This window comes from Atractosteus spatula, chromosome 17, assembly GCF_055471065.1.
Source record: "Atractosteus spatula isolate fAtrSpa1 chromosome 17, fAtrSpa1.hap1, whole genome shotgun sequence".
Classification (NCBI taxonomy): Eukaryota; Metazoa; Chordata; class Actinopteri; order Semionotiformes; family Lepisosteidae; genus Atractosteus; species Atractosteus spatula.
Genome location: NC_142722.1, coordinates 13,181,206 through 13,199,625, shown reverse-complemented (window position 1 = coordinate 13,199,625; position 18,420 = coordinate 13,181,206). Strand labels below are relative to the sequence as shown.

Here is an 18,420-nt window from a genome sequence, read left to right as displayed (position 1 = left end):
CTACTGAACATTTGTAAGACTGCAAAACTATATTCTGTATTAAAAGTGCTATGTTTGGTGTCTTATGCTTTATGTATGTAGCTTTAGACATTTGACATTGTTAGTAAAAAAAACTTTTAATTTAAATCCCTCGTGTTCTCAACTGTCTATAAAAAAGTATAATTACACAAATTACTGTGGAGCATTACAATACATTCGAAATTGAACTCAATAATCCAAATTATTGTCATCCTTTCAGTTTAAACTGCTTTTAATGCTCAAAACCGCAGCTATCCTTAGGGCAAAAAGAGCCAGGAACTCTGTGCCTTTAACAAATCTACATGTTTCAGCTCATTTAAGGAATTAACAGATGTTGGGTTGTACAACTGGGGCAGTGGAAGTTTTCTTATTTTGACTAGGATACAAGGTGATGGTTTTCAATGGTTTATCAGGGTCAGAGAGGTCAAAAGGACTGTGTTTCCCATTGCAGTTTCCTGCCACAGTCCAATAACATACTAGCAGGTTAATTGGTTTCTAGGAAAACTGGCCCTAGTGTGTCTAATGCTAAGTGTCTGGTTGTGCCCAGGACTGGTGTCCTGTCCAGGATGTATCCTGCCTTGCGCCTATTGCTTGCTGGGACAGGCTCCGGCTCTCCCGTTACCTTGAATTCAATGAAGTTGTTAGAAAATGTATTAGTATTAGCAAGTAGAGCAGTGGGAAATGCAGGATGTACTTGCACCCAAATTATTAAGCTGTTGCCCACATCACAAGCTGTTTTACTATGCATTGTTTCCAGACGCATGGAGTGTTTGAATACAAAGCGAACAGTTTGTGTTTGGCATGAACATTATTTTCATTAAGAAGAAATTTGCAGAAAGCCCACAGTATTTAGATGTCAGAGGTCTACGCGAGGCTGAGCCTTCAACGCACTGCGCTATCGATTCGCTCCTGTTGGTGGCGCTACAGCGAGAACCGGAGACACCCGTTTCCACTGACTTTTTAACAACGCATGCGCGGATCGCTTGCTGTAATAGCCGCATGCGCACTGTGGTGCTTTTGTTACAGCCAAGATGGCGTTAAGTAAAACGTTTGGGCAGAAGCCGGTGAAATTTCAACTTGAAGAAGATGGAGAATTTTATATGATTGGTTCAGAGGTATGTATTTTATTACCGGGGTGTTCTTGAATCGGGTTCTGTAATCCTTTTGCTTCTAGCGTTTTTTAAAGCTGTGATATTAGTGTTTAAAGTCAACCTGGGGTACGGTTTCATTGTGTTTTGCTGTCTGGGTTTACTGAATGAACTGGCTTAGTTGGATAAGCGCTATTTCTATTTCTCTTCAATTCAGAATAGAAAATTGAAGTAAAACGATCTTGTTTTAAAAATAACTCACACTATTATGGTAGCATTTGATTAGTGTTGTGAGCAAATGTTCCTAAATTAATTAGAAAGGGCGTATTGGTTCTCGTAAAGTCAACTAGAAACACCATACGGTCACCTAGATGCTGAAGATAATGATAGAATCCACTTTATCTGGCAATGTATTCGTAAATATTTTTCTCCAGCACGTTTTAGTTTACCAGTATCTCGGATGTCATATACGTCAAATTGACAAATGCAGATTTACACGAATTTAAATGTCTTATTAATATAGTCATTTATTGGAAATGGGTTTTCTTGTTTGACTAGAATTTACAAAGATTATAAACTAGATGAGGCCATTCGGTTAACCTGGCGTTTTCGACTGGTAATGGATCCGCGATGATCATTTTTCAGTTTTAAATGCCTGGGTAACCATATAGTTTCCACTTAAATTGTTTGGGCTGATTTTGTCAAAGTACAATTACTTAGATACTTAAAGTAATCTTGTAATCTTTTCTGTTAAAGACAAAATAGTGAAGTTCTTGAACTTGTCAGTGTAAGACATTCCTTAATTCTGAAAATATAGTATGTGGTTGTATGACATGTTATTGGTTGGCTTACATATTAAATTGACAATTCAGAGCTTATTTTAGATGCATGCATTTAAGCCATATGTGCGGACGAAATAGAGGTGTTAGTAACTAGAGGTGTTTGTAAGTATTTAATAATAATAATAATTGCTTACACTTATATAGCGCTTTTCTGGACACTCCACTCAAAGCACTTTACAGGTAATGGGGATCCCCTCCGCCACCACCAATGTGCAGCCCCACCTGGATGATGCGACGGCAGCCATAGTGCGCCAGAACGCTCCCCCCACACCAGCTATCAGTGGGGAGGAGAGCAGAGTAATGAAGCCAGTTTTTAGAGGGGGATTATTAGGAGGCCATGATTGGTAAGGACCAATGGGAAATTTGGCCAGGACGCCAGGGTAACACCCCTACTCTTTTCGAGAAACGCCCTGGGATTTTTAATGACCACAGAGAGTCAGGACCTCGGTTTTACGTCTCATCTGTTTACAGTATAGTGTCCCCGTCACTATAATGGGGCATTAGGACCCACATGGACCGCAGGGTGAGCACCCCCTGCTGGCCCCACTAACACCTCTTCCAGCAGCAACCTTAGTTTTTCCCAGGAGGTCTCCCATCCAGGTACTGACCAGGCTCACACCCGCTTAGCTTCAGTGGGTTGCCAGTGGTGAGTTGCAGGGTGATATGGCTGCTGGTGTATTATTATTATTTATTCTAATTCTAATTATTATTAGAATTATTATTATTATTATTATTATTATTATTCTAATTATAATTATTTATTCATAATTTCCAGTTAATCATAGAAAGTCATGTTCAATGTTAACATCTAACCCGCTGAGAAAAAATCGAATTATTGTATTTCCTCAGGTTCATCTACTTTAAGGCACACTGCTATTTGACTCTTTGGTTTCGTATCCTAGGTAGGAAACTACTTGCGGATGTTCAGAGGCTCACTGTACAAGAGGTACCCTTCACTGTGGCGGAGGCTGGCTTCTGTTGAGGAGAGGAAGAAAATTGTAGCATCATCACACGGTGAGTGTCAAGTCTTTATCACTTTCAAGTTCTTCTGTTGCCCAATAGCAGCATTATTATCAGCGATGATAATTTAGCAATAAGCTCAAGAAGTGTGAGTCGCAATCACTTTAATGATCAGAAAATTTCTCCCCAGAGCTAGTAAATCCGAAAGTTCTACTTTTGGACAGCAGTATCTTCAGTGTTTTCTTTGTGTTAGATCACGGTTACACAACTTTAGCCACCAGTGTGACTCTGCTGAAAGCATCTGAAGTTGAGGAGATCTTGGAAGGAAACGATGAGAAGTACAAGGCAGTCTCCATCAGCACTGAGCCACCTGCCTACCTCAGGTAATGTAACAAAGCACAACTTGGTGATTGCTGCGATTCAGTGGTAAATCCAAAAATGTCATGCAGGTTTAGGAAATAAGATCAACAGAAAATCAGCTCCTAGATCGGAGTGAGTCAGGAGCATCCATACCAGTGTAGCACAAATCATTTCACATTAAGCATGTCCCATCTTGTATCGTTTATCATCTTGCGATTCCATGAAAAATGCATTAAACCTCCTTAGTCTGGATCAATTAAAGTGTGCAGTGCTAAATGAGATTTCGTATATATGCAAATGATGTAATGTTTTGGAATTTTTAATATCATGTTGTTATTTAATGTTATTTTTTATTACCAGAGCTCGAGTTGCTTAACCAGTAAAAGTGCTTTCTTGGAGCGCAGGTTAAGCAGCTGTTACTAAGAGTTCATAGGTGGCAGAGCTGCCGTGCTGCCAGGGGCCTTTCGATGCAACGGTGACGTCTGTGATTTGTTTTTGCGGTGACGTTGGTGAGAACGGCGCCACTCATCGGTGCAGTGCTAGAGCTCACCAGGCACTGGGCACTTGAATGTGTCGGGAGGATCATATCCGTCACGAGCTCCTGAGCTGGAGCAGGAACCGTTCTCAGAGAATCAAGTCTTAAAGCTAATGGGGATTACAGATTCAGCGGGTGCACAATAAAAAAGGGCAATGGCAGATGACTGAATTACACTTAGTGTGTCCAAGTAAGATCGGTTTTTCGTTGTAATCCTCCGCGGACGCTCTAGGTTCTTTTTTCTCGCGTGTTCTGCCCAGGGAGCAGAAGGCGAAGCGGAACAGCCAGTGGGTGCCCACGCTCCCCAACAGCTCCCACCACCTGGACGCTGTGCCCTGCTCCACCACCATCAACCGCAATCGCATGGGCCGGGACAAGAAGAGGACCTTCCCGCTTTGGTGAGTCCGGAGAATCGTACGGAGCTCGGCGGCTTTAAGACCACGGTGTGCAACAAACCTGGATCGTTTTGCTGGAATTTCAGTGCATATTTACAGTCCCGTTTAACAGGAGAGGAGATATTTCTTGAGGTTGTGCTTGAACACATGCTTTTTACAAAAAATATTACGCTAAAGATGTACTGGGACTCTGATGTATGGCAGTGTAAATGTAGTAACTAAACAAATCAAATGTCACAAAAAACATAACAGGATATTAGTATAAAAATAAAACAATTCCGGGTTGAAATAGGTTTCTTGTTAGTATCTCCTCTTTGAAACTTCTAATGTTGAACTGAGCTGTGGGAAGGAATCTTGGTGATGTTGTTCTTTGACATGTATTGTGCCCACCGGGAATTTGCTCCGGTATTGTAGTTGTGATTTCAGCATAAATTGAGGACTAGAGAAAGTGTTTCTTAATGTGTTCATATCCATGTTTGCACCATAATCATGATGTTTTTTTTCTGCTTGTTCCTGAGTGTTTGTGCTTGCATAAACACAGCTGTAGGGTTTATTGTGTCAGTGAACTCTAGAGCCTTCCTGGTTTAGTCAATGCATCTGTAAACAACTAAAGAAGTCGGTTGTTTGTATTTTTTATTTAGAAACAATTAGGAAATGACCAAAAAAACATCTTAAAATACCACAGCCTACGCAGTTTTGTGTACTAGAATGTTTCTGAAAGGATTGTTTTTATTTTTATGAAGCTCATTGTTAATGTGATGTTTTGGAAATTTCGGGTTGGCAAATATTTCTTCCGATTAGCACATAATTTACTGCAGCTGAAGCAATTTCTCCACCAACTCTTAGTTTTGATGACCATGACCCAGCCGTGATCCACGAGAACGCTTCCCAAACTGAAGTTCTGGTTCCAATCCGGCTTGATATGGAGATAGATGGACAAAAACTCCGAGATGCCTTCACGTGGAATATGAATGGTAAGACTGGCCAGTGCTATCCAAGCTTTGTTTTCCAGAGACTCCTTTCTTAGCTACCTTTTTGTGCAAGTATCTTGACAAGTACTTCAACAAAGAGGTTATGCTGCATTGACCCCAGTCTTTAACACACTGGAAGTCTTGTCCATTTTAAAGGAAGTATTCATTGTGCGGGGATTTTGTTCAGTGCCACTTTCGACTTTTTTAAAACTTTTTTACATTTCCTGCAATTTGTCCATCTTCCCAGAAAAGCTCATGACGCCTGAAATGTTTGCTGAGATCCTGTGCGACGACCTGGATTTGAATCCCCTGACATTTGTCCCAGCTATTGCTTCTGCCATCAGGCAACAGATTGAGTCCTACCCTACAGACAGCATCTTAGATGAGCAGACAGACCAAAGAGTCATTATTAAGGTATGGTAACGAGTAAGCACCCCCCAGGAACTGGAAATTTAAGAACTAGCCTGAAGTGGTGCAGGGTGTATGGAGAGATGGATTTGCTTATGGAGCTTAAGAGTTCTAAATTGCTTGTGAAATGTGTAATGAACACATTTTATATAGGCTTAGAATGATTCCTATTACATAATCAATTATATATATATAATAGTTCAGGTGGGTAGCTGCGTCAGCATGCGTAGGCTGCAAAGGAACAAGTAATAGGTTTATTCCATGCTGAAAAAAAGAAGAAAGAGAACACAACGTTTCGGCCGTGGAGCCTTCTTCAGGTGTCTTCTTCAGGTGTCAGGTTTCTTTCCTTCCTTTTTCAGCAGGGAATAAACCTTTATTTGTTCCTTTGCAGCTTATGCGTGCTGACGCAGCTCCCTACTTGAACTACCTAGACGATGAATGGTCACTTATAAGTTGCCTTTTTCTGGTCTGTGCTGCAGCTAAATATCCACGTCGGCAACATCTCGCTGGTGGACCAGTTTGAATGGGACATGTCAGAGAAGGAGAACTCTCCAGAGAAGTTTGCCTTGAAACTTTGCTCTGAGCTAGGGCTGGGAGGGGAGTTCGTCACCACCATTGCCTACAGTATCCGTGGGCAGCTCAGCTGGCACCAGAGGACATACGCCTTCAGGTACCTTTGCACGTTAGGCCACTAACTCGCCCATTGCAGTGCTGAATGGGAGAAACACATTCCATTGAAAGTCATTTCCAGTTTACTACCATTAAGTAGTCCAAGGTCAGTGCGTTCTAGGGTCCTTGAAACAAATGCAGGTTGTTCACCACTTGTCAAAAAGCTGCTGGTGACCTCATAAGCATTTTTTAGGGGGAGGGGTTAAATGAAATGCACAGACTCATTTATCATTCCCTTTCTGTGTTTTAGTGGTTCAGAATATAACATCGAGTTTTATTAGTGTCACTCTACCTACTTCTTGCTTCATTAAGTAGAGAACTAAAAGTATGTCACCCTAAAGGGTTAACGGCTTCTTTTTTCTTTTATCCGAGGCTAAGAGAATATCTTACAACTGATGTCCAGAGGAAAATACAGTCAGTAACACACAAAGAACAGTGGTGGGGGTACACAGGCAAAGACACAACAACCGCAGAGATTTATGACTCACAAAGTGGGTCTCCTGAACAAAGATAAAGGATTGCTTCGACCACACACTTAATTATACTGCATCCTGTTTATGGCACAGATAAACTCACCCCCTTTTCATATCAATTTACACCAAGTGTTTTGCACGTAAAGGAATTCCTTCTAACCACTGGACTACTTTCCAAAAAACAAACAGCCCTTTTGCAGGGTCCTTGTGCAATGATGATTTCTCTGCTCTCTGACTGACCCTCTGATTTGTTTGTGCAGCGTTTTTCTGCTCCATGGCGCCAAGAACCAATTTTCACCCTTCATCTTTTTTTCCCATTTCTGCTGCGCAGTGTCTAAAAGTACTGACAAGGAGGTTGTTATCTTTATTATGGTATACACCATGTATGACGTACTGTGTTTAGGATGATTAATAGAAATAAGAAAATGCTACTGCTGGTTGTTAACCACTGAAGATGGATCCGAGATCAGGATGGATGTATGAGTGTTCTGATGCCAATTCTGAGTTTGTGTTATTGTGTTTTCAGATTTGAAGCGCTCATATCTTTTGTTTGTTTTGGCCTTGATCTACAAGCATGCTGTCACCGATTTTCCAGTGTGATTCCTTACTAAAGGCTGAAGCTTTTGTCAGATGGCCTGATAAATTGATTTTAAGTTCTGTAATGTGCTTCTGGTATCGCTTCTAATTTTACTTCTCCTTGCTGTCATTTCCAATAGGTCTGATATCAGGTCATTATTCTTGTGCATTTCTTGAGCCAAAGCTTAAACCTTCAGAGTTCTCCCTCAACTTCATGCCAAGGAAGCTGAGTACTTTAAATTTTTTAATTTAATTCTGTAGGACTAGTTTCTATATATGAAGATGGTTTGTAAGGGGGGGGAGGTGCAGAAACAGTGCATAAAAATAAGTCAAGTCTGGAAATAAACTCATTGCACAGATTGTATGACATGGTTTTAGTTTAAACAGCAGATGTTTTTGATCAATATCACTTGGCTACTTTTACTTCCTTCTACATAATTTGTCAGGTATCTCATATTCAGATAAACAGAGACAGTTGACCTCCACTTACTAAAGGTGGTTCTGCTATCAGTGAGCAGCTTTTAAAGGCAGCCTAGGGCTGTTGTTTAGTCTGTTTCGATGACCTCTGTCCATATTGGACAGCTGGAGCGAAATCTAAAAAGTGAGTCATATTAAAAGGAATTTAAAACTGTGATGAAATCACAAATTTGGAGATATTACAGTATTATGGTAGACACTAGACAGTTAAAACTCTGGTACAGAATATAGGGCTTGTATTTATTGAGGGGGAAAAAAACTGTTGTGCACTTTATTTTTGTACTCTGTTTCCACAACCAAAGTTGCAACAAGGAAGAGTTGATAAGCCAATTGAATTTACTGTCCTAAAATGTTTAAATTGTTAACATTTAGGTGCTTTCTGTTTGCTGTGCACTTCTTTTAACACTAGTCTGCCTTTTGCACTAGGTTGTTCAAGGAGAGCCCTGTTTTCATGTTCGGGTGTAGTAGCGGTGTTCTCCCAGGTTACCCAGCAGCACGTCTTGATTAACGCTGTGTTGTGTGCAGTGAGAACCCCTTGCCCACGGTGGAGATTGCCATTCGAAACACAGGTGATGCTGACCAGTGGTGCCCCCTACTGGAAACCCTGACAGATGCCGAGATGGAGAAAAAGATAAGGGACCAGGACAGAAATACAAGGTAGCTGCTCCTCTAATACTAAACTGCAATCAGCATAATTCTCACAAGGGATTTTAAGAAGTTTCGTCTTTGTGTATCCAATACGGCTGAGTACCAGCAGGGCCTTCACATTCTTTGTCAAATATGTATGAAGCTACAGTAAGTTTTATCACTGTACCCTGACTTTGGAATAACACTGTTATTGCTGCTGATTAAGTTTCCTTTGGTTTTTAAAATGAAATGGCAAGTCACAAAAAAACAGTTACTGAAAAACAATTTTCTTAATGTTCTGAATTAAAGCACCTTCATATATTTTATGTAAAATTTAATGAAGAATCAGAAAGTTTTTGTTCATGTTCCTAATCCACAGAACACCCTTCTTCAATCTTAATAACCCCTTTTTATCTCTGAAACCAAGTGTTTTCACAAGTGTTGAAGTGGAACAGGAACCTCTGTTACAAAGAACATTTGAAGAGTTTTTGTGATGCCTTACGATTGGTGTACTATTTTTCATTTGTGACAGTTGACATCTAATGGGTGATGTGCACTGAGTGACCAAAAGTAGATAAGGGTTAGTGATATTTTTGGAGGTTAGGACTTTGAAGCTGAAGAACATGAAGTTAAAACAACCTGTGCCGTACGGGCCGCTGCACTGTTTATAGCGATCAGTCAGCGTGCCGGGGTGCTGAATGTTTGCATGTTTTTATTTCAGGCGTATGAGACGTCTTGCCAACACTGCCCCAGCCTGGTAGAGCCTTGCCGACCCACGGCCTTCTTGGATTTACAGCCTGGAAAAACAGAGTCAGTGGGACAGCTGCAAGCCCATCGCCCTGAAATACAAAGACATTCCACTATCTAGGCACTGGGAGCCTGCTCTCTTCTAACCCCTCCCCCAGCTTTTTGTGTAAAGACTGATATCCCTGTTTAATGTTGTCCATGGAACTGATCTATAGAAAAAAAAACATGCCTGTGTGGAAGATATGCTGGTATTGTGCTAATATTGTTTTTTTTTGTATAGGTGCTGATGGCACTTTTAGGAAACCTGATTATTTTGATCTTTTTTTAAAATAAAAATCATGCTTAATACTTGGCTATATTTGTTTCTGCCTTTTTCGCACAAGGTACAAATTGATAGATGTGCTGTTGTAGGGTTACTACTTGTAGGTTTATATTCTTGCATCAAGAAAACGTATAAGAGATGTTTTAACTTACTTTCTGTGACTCGCGTATAATGGAATTTGAGAAAGTGACTGACAATATAATATGATAAACAGGCAAGAGGGGAAATTCAGAGTGTTGGATATAATTTTAAAATTTACAGCTTTAGATTAATTCATCTGTTTAAAAAACTGGTTTATAGATTATTTAATCCTATCCAAAAGCAAATAAAATTACACTAATCATTTCAAAGCTTTATTTTCAAGAGGACAGAATAAAAATTTATGAACAATTTAAAATAGATTGGATCCCAGGAGATCATTAAGACCTGATACCACTCTGCATTAAATGTAAGGCCACACAGTTTAGAAAAAAAACATTTTTCTAGTTTTTAATAACTGTAATAACATTATGTGCATTGAATTACTTTTGAAAGTGGTAATTCTAAAATTAAAAAAAAACATAGAATCTTGATGACCCATGATCTAATTATGGCTCCGATTCATGTTTTTTACCATTGGTTAAACGAAAAAATGGAAAGGCTAGCTGATTGACAGCATTACTAAAGATTATAACCACAGTTTTTTTCAGTAGACTAACCCATTGGTATTTGAAAGTACCTTCATACAGTATGTAAACATCACTATTAAAAAAATCTTAATAGTTTAAGTTTAAAAGTCATGGTTTGAGGAGAAATTCATGAGGCTGAGGGTTGTTTTTGCCGTCAGTATAAGAACTACACAGACACATTAAGCAAATTGCTTGGCTATTGTGTGGATCTGTGATGTTAAAAGTCTTCCTTTTTCGCACGGTTGGGTTCACCAGGGCCACATAAGCATAGCATTGTGTCAGCTTCCCCAGCTATTGTGCTCTAAGCTGTTTGAGTTTGGCAAATGTTTTTGCACACAAAGGCAGCAGTTTAAAAGTGCTGACTCCTCAGCTTATGGAGGATTTCAGAGCATTGGCATATCTGTGCACACACCCCCCCCCCCCACTACAGTAGCTTCTGCTGCTACTGCCAGCATGCAGCTGGAGTATGGAAGCAGTACCTGGAAGATGATCACCTTTGCAACAGTTCAGATTGCTTTGTTTTCTTGCAATATGGATCTCTGTCCACCTTGGAGAGGTGTTCCTAATACTGAATTCTGAAAATGTGATTTAATCAATTTTCCATCTGAAGTGTTTTACAATAAGCATTTAGCTGTACTGTAGTGCTCTAGACTAAAGCATTGAAGGTTAAGATTGGCTTATGTTGTGTTTTCACATTAACTACTCCATATAAAACTCGTTTCCTTCTTAAAGGTTTTCTCAGGGGGTTCTTGGTTTTCTGCCTTAAGGAAGAAACATTCCTTAAGAAAAAAAGGCCAGTCCCCCCCCGTATGGAATCATATCTGACCAGATATTCAGAAGCAGAAGCAATTCCCCTTCACACCATTTATAACACTTATTACAAAATAAATATCTCTGCCCTCATTGCTGCTTTTCAACGTTTCAATGCACGTATTGTTTCATACATACAAAAATAAAAAAAAGATCAGAGCCATTCACAGTGCTCAAAGTGGGCCACTCCTTCAAAATCCGACTCTGGTTTGGTTACCCTGCAGCTGGGTCCAGAAGGGACCATAAAGGCAGCCCCCCCCCCCCCCTTCCAGTTTCAGTATAAGAGGGGAGCCACACCTGCACTTGGCCACCTTTGCGAAACTGTAAACCGGCTGAGTCTCCAAGCATACGAAGTCTGTTCCCATGCTTTTCCCACATGTCCACATACTGCTGCAGTGGCAGTCCTATCGCTGCTGTGCGTTTTGATCCTCAGGATCCTGGGGGGCCTCCTGCCCTGCCCCATGATCCGCATGGGCCCCAGCAGCCTGCGAGGGGTCCCCCACCTGGTCTTCAGGGAGGGGGTTATAATTGGGATCCTCCTCTGGGGCATCAAAAATGGCTTTCCTGCAGATCAGAAACCACAGTTCAGTGACGCTTTCTTCAAGTATGATGTCAAAATTCTGAAGCATGATTCCACACTTCATCCATCACCTGCCAGTTAGGTGGACTTTCAGTGACTTGAGTTCCATCACTTTCAAATGCCACCACCACAGAATGGATACAATCACTTTCTAGAACACTAACTCCGATATGAAGACATTCACTAGCTGCTTTTAGGCTGAGGGACCATTCATTGCATAAAACAAAACTACTGAAGTGTGTAGCTTGTCCTGAGACAAGAGAAAAAGAAAAGTATGAGTTATCTGGATGAAACCAACAGCTTCCTACCCCCCCCCCCCAACACAGAGAGACACTTACAGGAGACCTGGAGTCACCAGAAGTTTTCTCCCTCCTGGCTGGTTTGGGAAGACATCTTCTAAGAAGTAGTAGATGTGTCCAACGCCAATTCCTGAAAAGAACAGACTACTGTTCACTGGTGAATGTGAATTCTTCCTGCATAAAAATATCAGAATAGATATGGAGCAATGCTGCCATTTGTACTTGCTTTACAAATTTGACATCTGACAGATGTCAAAACATCTTTTTCCCCCCCTCCCCAACATTTCCTTCCTAGTCACTTGCCCAGAGCTGCTGGCAAACACTGAAATTCTGATATTGAGCAATATGCGTTTTAGCATACACACACAAAATCTATCATTATCAAATTGGAAAAAATAAACTGCCCCTAATCTGAAAATACACAGCAGCACATCAACTTCTTAAATTATCATCTCTGAATTTCAAATACAGTAAGCAACAGGTGTACTGGCACCACTCTTTAAAGTATGCCTTTACAAACAACCCTATAATCCCTTGCATTAAGTACATAGTCCCCCACTCCCTCTCCAGCTTGTTCCTTGAACTCCAAGCCTGGTGCTTGTCATCAGAGTGCTATAACAAAGGGAAGCCCCGAGGTTAGAGAATGAAGGCAGAGCAGTAATGCAGTGCTGACAGGTCAGCCATCGGAAGACCTAGCGGTTACAGAATTCAGGTGGCTGTGATTTTTTTTTCCTTCAAATCGTCATTTCACTGTTTAGCTAAACCTAGATCCAGAATGGACTTCCCCCTGGGCCAGAATGTAATAGAACATCTGTTTCCTCCCTTCCATCCAACATCAAACGACAAAAGGAAGTATTACATTCATGTGTACTCAATCAGGAAACCACGTCTAATTTACTACATGCCAGCTTTCATATAAAAAAAAACATTTTTGGGCAAAATCCATATAAAAGATTCTTAATCCTTTCAGAACGATGAAAAACTATGAGAAAAATCATAGTCATTCTGGTAACATTTTAAAAATACTCTTAGTTTTCTGGATACGATAGCAACTGCCTAAAAGTATCTTTTAGGGGGGTTTCTGCCATGGAGGTATTCAGCCATAATCCCACAGATTGGAATTGCTTTTCTGGGAAACACAAGACATGGGAGGTTTACATTCAATTTGTAGTCTATTCTGGCAGCTCTGAAACAATCACAAAAACATAATATGCAAGGGTTTTCTCCATTTCAGAGAGCCAGGGAGACTACAAAAGGAAAGCACTTGGGTACTTACAATCACTAAAAGAGAACACATAAAAAATGAAATTACTTTTACCCAGCTGAGGCTCTGTTTTCTTTGAAGAATGGAATATCTAATTCAGAATTTGCCAGCTCCTGCCAAGCAGGATGCAGAATAGAAACTATTCTTCACGTAATTGGATAAATATCCCCTTTAGCACAATTTAATCCCTCCCAGACGGCTCCTTTCTCCAAACAAGAAAGGGAGGACCATGGGAGTGCACAGAATGCTGGGAATGTACCTAGAAGGTCAATGACAATGGAGTTGCCCAGCAACAAGGAAAACCCCATGAGCACCCAGGGTAGAAAGGGGGCCTGGAAGTTGAGCAGGCCAAAGAAGTTCATGCGCACATAGGGGTTCCTACGGCTCCACACATACACTAGCATGATGGTGAAAGCCTGCCCAAGGAAAAACAGGCTAGCAAAAAGGCCAAAGAGCTGATAACCACTGAGTCAAGGATAAGACACTGGCTTGAAATAGACTTCTGCATGTGTGTGGCTGATGATTAAACAAATGATGATAAAGGGGTGGACAAGGTTTTGGGGGTTTGGTCATATACAAAGAAGCATTCTGCATTAATCATTTTAAAAGTAAATAAAATTGCTTTTCCAAACGAACTATCCATTCACACACGTGATTTTCTGTTAACTGATGACATTCTTACATCAAAACTGAATTTCTAAGATAAAAAAAGAAATGTAGATCGGACCGATCTGGTAATGCACAATCCTTGCAAAGCCTTTTTGAGTAATGCTCTTGGCAATGGGAGAATAGATGAAGAATCGGAGATGACAGGTTTCACTTTTTATTCCGAAAAGCCCAACAACATTTGAAAAAGTTTTCAGCGTGAGTTAAGGGAGATAATCATCAGAAAGAGGGGATCATTTTATTTAAGGAGCCAAAAGTAAAATATTTAACGGCTCTTGCCGAGCTGAAATGGCTGGAGCCTTCTGCAGTAGGACCAATTAAAATCCAATACTGTCAGGCCTCCCAGACAGGTCACCTGAGTGCAGGCTGAGCACTATGATCAGGGGTTCGAGCCTGGATCATGCTTCTACCTGACTCTGAACAGGAAACTCCAAGTGTCAGCACACAAGTTGAACCAAGAGTAGGACAGGTTAGGACTCTCTCTGGGCAGGGTGGAGGAGTCCCATACTTCCTCCTTTTCCCCTGTGAGCAGTCGCAGCAATTATGGCTGTTCGCCACGATATTCCAAATCAGGTGGGATAGAACAGATGTAATTCACCATACTGGATTATCTCTTCAACCTTTTTTTTTTATTTTCTGCAAGACGTACATTTAGAAATATACAATATTTAGCTCATTGCTCAGACTCCCTCACCACAGTAGAGATAATGTGCACAGGAGGTCTCCCTTGTGCCTGGTCAACACTTGAGAAAGGATACAGTCATCAGCATGCCCCCGAAGAGGAACATGAAGACAAAGTCTGCAGTCCTGCCACGAAAAGACCCTTCCTCCAGCATGCGACAGTAGCGGTACCTGCTTTGTCAAGGAAGCAAACACTTTCTGTGGCAGGCCTACCAGCTGCAGAAACCAAGAGACAGTTATGCAAATTTCTCGCGATACAAAAAACAGCTACGTGTACTGAAACACAAACTATAAGAAATAAATCGACACACTATATGCTCCTTCAGAGGAATGATCTCAAATGATTCTTACCAAGGACCTCCCCTCCCCATCTACAGCTACTGATTAAAGCTGATAAAGTACTTTTATATTTTCAGGTTATGAAAGCAAAAGGCAAAAGTATAATTTCCTCGGTTTTAACAAAGCTTCAAGTAATTAGAATATTTGTTTGAATATTTACTGCATCCAAATGCAAATTGTGTGCAGCCATCTGGGGGAATAAATGTCTACAGAGGTGTTGCTGGATGCTTTTTTTACATAACAGTGCTGATAAACCAAAATTAAATCTATTAACTTTAGAGGAACTATGCTTATTCATAACCCAGTTTTCTGTATACAGAAAAAATGGTTTTACCACAAAAGGACTGACTTTCCTCTCCATTAATACAAGGCCTAAATAGTATAAACAAGAAAAGGATACAGAAATATCATGTTGAACAAGAAACTGAAGCCAAGAGGACCAAAAAAGAGGAAGTTGGTTATCAGTCTCCATATCTATTAAAAAGAAAGCAAAGCCGTCAGTTTGTAGTGAAATCATGAGTAACCAAGACAACAGGAAAGTTAAAAACAATTGTGATGGTTGAAACTCTTGAAATATTGGGTTCGGGTAATAAGTTTTATTAAATCTCGATAAGTAAGTTTTAATATAAAAACAACAAAATAAAAATAGGGAGGTCATAGGAAAGGTTTTTATTTGCTCTCAATCGCTCTTACACTTTGAACTGTGAACTTATGAGCTCCCCTCTTTTTTGCCTTAACAGCAATAGGACCCCACACTTCAAAAACAGACAAAAGAACACCAAACCAACTTCCCAATTCCAGTCCTACAGATATGTCCCCTTTTCCTAAGCAATGCCTCCATTTCCATCTTTAAAAGATGAACTGAATACATATATTTTTCAAACACAAATAGGAGAACACCACATGAACACCCCAAATTTCATCCCCACACAATTAACTTTCAGATTCTATGTTAGTCTGGGATATTAGCAAGGACTTGCACTGAACTCCCCAACACAATGTTCATCATCTTGCAAAGTTCTTGAACTTCAGATACAACACTGGAGGTTCAGCCTCTTTTTTAAATTAAGGGGAAAGGAATTATTCCCAATCACCCTAGCAGATGAGAAACAGAAAGCAGAGTTTTGACAGAATAGTTATTGGTATGCTTTTCCCAATTGAAGAATGTTAGCTACTGAAAATGAAGACGCATTCAAGATCTCGTGCTTGAAAGCTGTTGATTCCTACCTGGTATCTTTTGAAAATCAGGTCAGGGTTGAAGTATAGCTGAAAGGGGGTGATGAACTCCAGCTGCTAAAATCCAGAGGATTAAACCAGTCAATCGAGTAGTTTTCATGCATGTCATCTGTGCATTTAATTGCAAGCAACCCAGAGTCCCCTACTGTTATCGCTGGACTGTACAGATTCTAGATCTACATTCTCGTCCAACAACATTATTAACCATTAAACCGAGACGATTCTTTTTGACAACAGGTGCTGTTGAACCACAGTTTCCCACGACAGACTTCCGCTGCTGCAATCAAAAAAAGTCCGTCAATAATAAAAGGTTAGTTGGATAAATCTTTGTAACTTTCAAACAGCCTACCACAGTATGCTTCTTTCATGGTCTTGCAAAAATATACACCTAGTATTCTGATCCAGGGGTAACGTTATTAATAACACTTCGAGGATAGTCGATAATTAGAATGGCTGTGTGGTAGCGGAAAAATGCCATCCCTACACGATATCTTTAATTTTACTAATAAAAAGTATTGGGACAGTGAAGCAAGTCACGTGCGTGTAAAAGGTGGCGTTATGGCAAATTTCAAAGCACGCCATGCGAAACCAGCTCATTTTGACTGTTTCTGGCACGATGAACTCAGTTGCTCGCTAACCCAATTTTTCAGGTCATCCATCCTTCAGCAACGGGGATATTACAGCAGCAGCAGTTATGAGACGAGCTCCTAGGCCGGTTCATTGATTTATGGGAGGGTAGTATTAAAATACTGGAGGCGAACAAATCCCAGCCAAATATCATTTCCGTGTACTCCAGGCCCACTTAGCTCTAGACCTGAAGCAAGGAACAGAAATCATGTGTCCAGCCCACTACCCTTCCATCCGGACACGTACTCAATGAAGTATGATTATCCTTCTACGTTACCCCCAGAAAACAGATTATTTTCCGTTTTCCCCCCCATGCAACAAATATGAAACAACAGTTCATTCTGCAGCAACAGCAATAAGATACTTCCCCCAGTGCAACTTCATGTATAACGTGAAATATGACAGCATCCCAGTCCCCTGCGCTCTTACCACCGCGGCCGTGGTCAACACGCAGGCTGTAGTGTAAGCCCTGGTCACAGCGGGGATCTGGAGATACTCCTGCGTGAAGCTGTGAGCCATCGCGAATTTTCTTGTTGTTTTTTTTTTTTAGTCCGTCTTCTACTTGTTCAACAGCCACCAACTGTTACTAGAAGCGGTCCCTTTAAACTACTCTGACACACTGCTGCCAATCAGCGATTTCATCCGAAGCCAGGGGGGTGACAGGAGAGAGAGTGAAACCATCAATGACGAATGGAAATGGCGATGAACTCGCCGAACAGCCAATCCCTTGCTGATAACTGTGTCCCTCAAGAAAGCGGACACGACATGCAGTTAAAGACCTCTGGGCTGGGGGGAGATTTAAACCAATCGGCGATCGAGAACGCTTGATTGACCGGAGCTGTGGCCATTGCGAGCGTAGAAAAGGATGAGCCGTCGTCGGGGAGGCGGGACCGATCAGCTGAGTTCCTCCACGTGGGTGGAAATTTAAGCCAAACATGAAGCGCTTCTCTATTAATACCTGGACCAATGAGGCAACAGGGGCAGTTCGCCCAAAAAGAAATGACGAAATTTCGATCTAATGACGAAAATAATAGATGGTAATTGTAAAGACTATCACGAACCGTCGCTACTCCGAGAGTGTGGCAACAACCTAATAATCGCCTCTCGAGTCTTAAATATTTTGAGCTACGGGGCAGCTGAGCCTGCAGTGATGAGTGAATACACGAACAGAGACACGCTGAAAGATCTGTCTAATGACGGAAATAGATTTTGACGCGGCGTTTGAACTACTGTTGTGACAAATGCTCCCATTTGCTGCCATGCAGCCAGTCAAAAAAAAAAAAATAAATTTTCTCTTTAAGAAAACTTATGCATCAAACCATTTTTGGAAGGAGTATACCAAGCAATCCAGGTTTCTGCGATGCTGGTGGTAGTCCATTACATACAGTACACTGAAATCTGACATAGTGGCTTAGTTTACACTGCATATGAAACTGAATATGTCAACCAAAAATCACTCAAGTCTTGTTCCGAGAGATTCCGCTTTTCTATTCTATTACATAAATACCTTTCTGTACTGGGGGTTTATATGGTGAGGTGAACAGTGTAGTTGGTATAAAAGCTTTATATACCTTCTTTAATTTGAAAATCCTTAAAGCTCATCAGTTGATGTCATTATTATAATGACTAAATGAATGCAATAGTAAGTATGCATATGTGTTTTTCGTGTTTCCTTTTCAGTTTTAATACCAATCCAATAAACTGCGTATAATATAAATTTCTGTTTGGATCTGGATAACCTTTGATTTTTCTTTGACTGGTATGTTTTAGAGTACAGTCTTG

At 40.7% G+C, this 18,420-nt stretch overlaps 2 protein-coding genes across 3 annotated transcripts; one reads left to right on the top strand and one right to left on the bottom strand.

Moving 5' to 3' along the window:
* Positions 1 to 1,029: 1,029 nt before the first annotated feature.
* smarcb1b (SWI/SNF related BAF chromatin remodeling complex subunit B1b) lies at positions 1,030 to 9,498 on the top strand. Of its 2 annotated transcripts, none has more exons than XM_088935741.1 (9): positions 1,030 to 1,133; positions 2,851 to 2,962; positions 3,183 to 3,291; positions 4,064 to 4,201; positions 5,045 to 5,172; positions 5,417 to 5,583; positions 6,057 to 6,247; positions 8,298 to 8,429; positions 9,121 to 9,498. In XM_088935741.1, the coding sequence occupies exons 1-9, from the start codon at positions 1,050 to 1,052 to the stop codon at positions 9,158 to 9,160; spliced, it is 1,101 nt and encodes a 366-aa protein (XP_088791867.1). In that variant the 5' UTR covers positions 1,030 to 1,049; the 3' UTR covers positions 9,161 to 9,498. The 2 variants fall into 2 exon arrangements, with proteins under 2 accessions (XP_088791867.1, XP_088791865.1); XM_088935739.1 differs by having other exon boundaries at positions 3,162 to 3,291.
* A 310-nt stretch (positions 9,499 to 9,808) lies between these two features.
* derl3 (derlin 3) lies at positions 9,809 to 17,377 on the bottom strand. Its single transcript, XM_088935306.1, has 7 exons — positions 17,068 to 17,377; positions 16,003 to 16,068; positions 15,176 to 15,249; positions 14,514 to 14,607; positions 13,349 to 13,544; positions 11,865 to 11,955; positions 9,809 to 11,510 (listed from the first exon to the last, which is right to left on the bottom strand). Exons 1-7 carry the CDS (start codon positions 17,155 to 17,157, stop codon positions 11,351 to 11,353), a joined length of 771 nt encoding a protein of 256 aa, XP_088791432.1. The 5' UTR covers positions 17,158 to 17,377; the 3' UTR covers positions 9,809 to 11,350.
* Between the last annotated feature and the right edge of the window lie 1,043 nt (positions 17,378 to 18,420).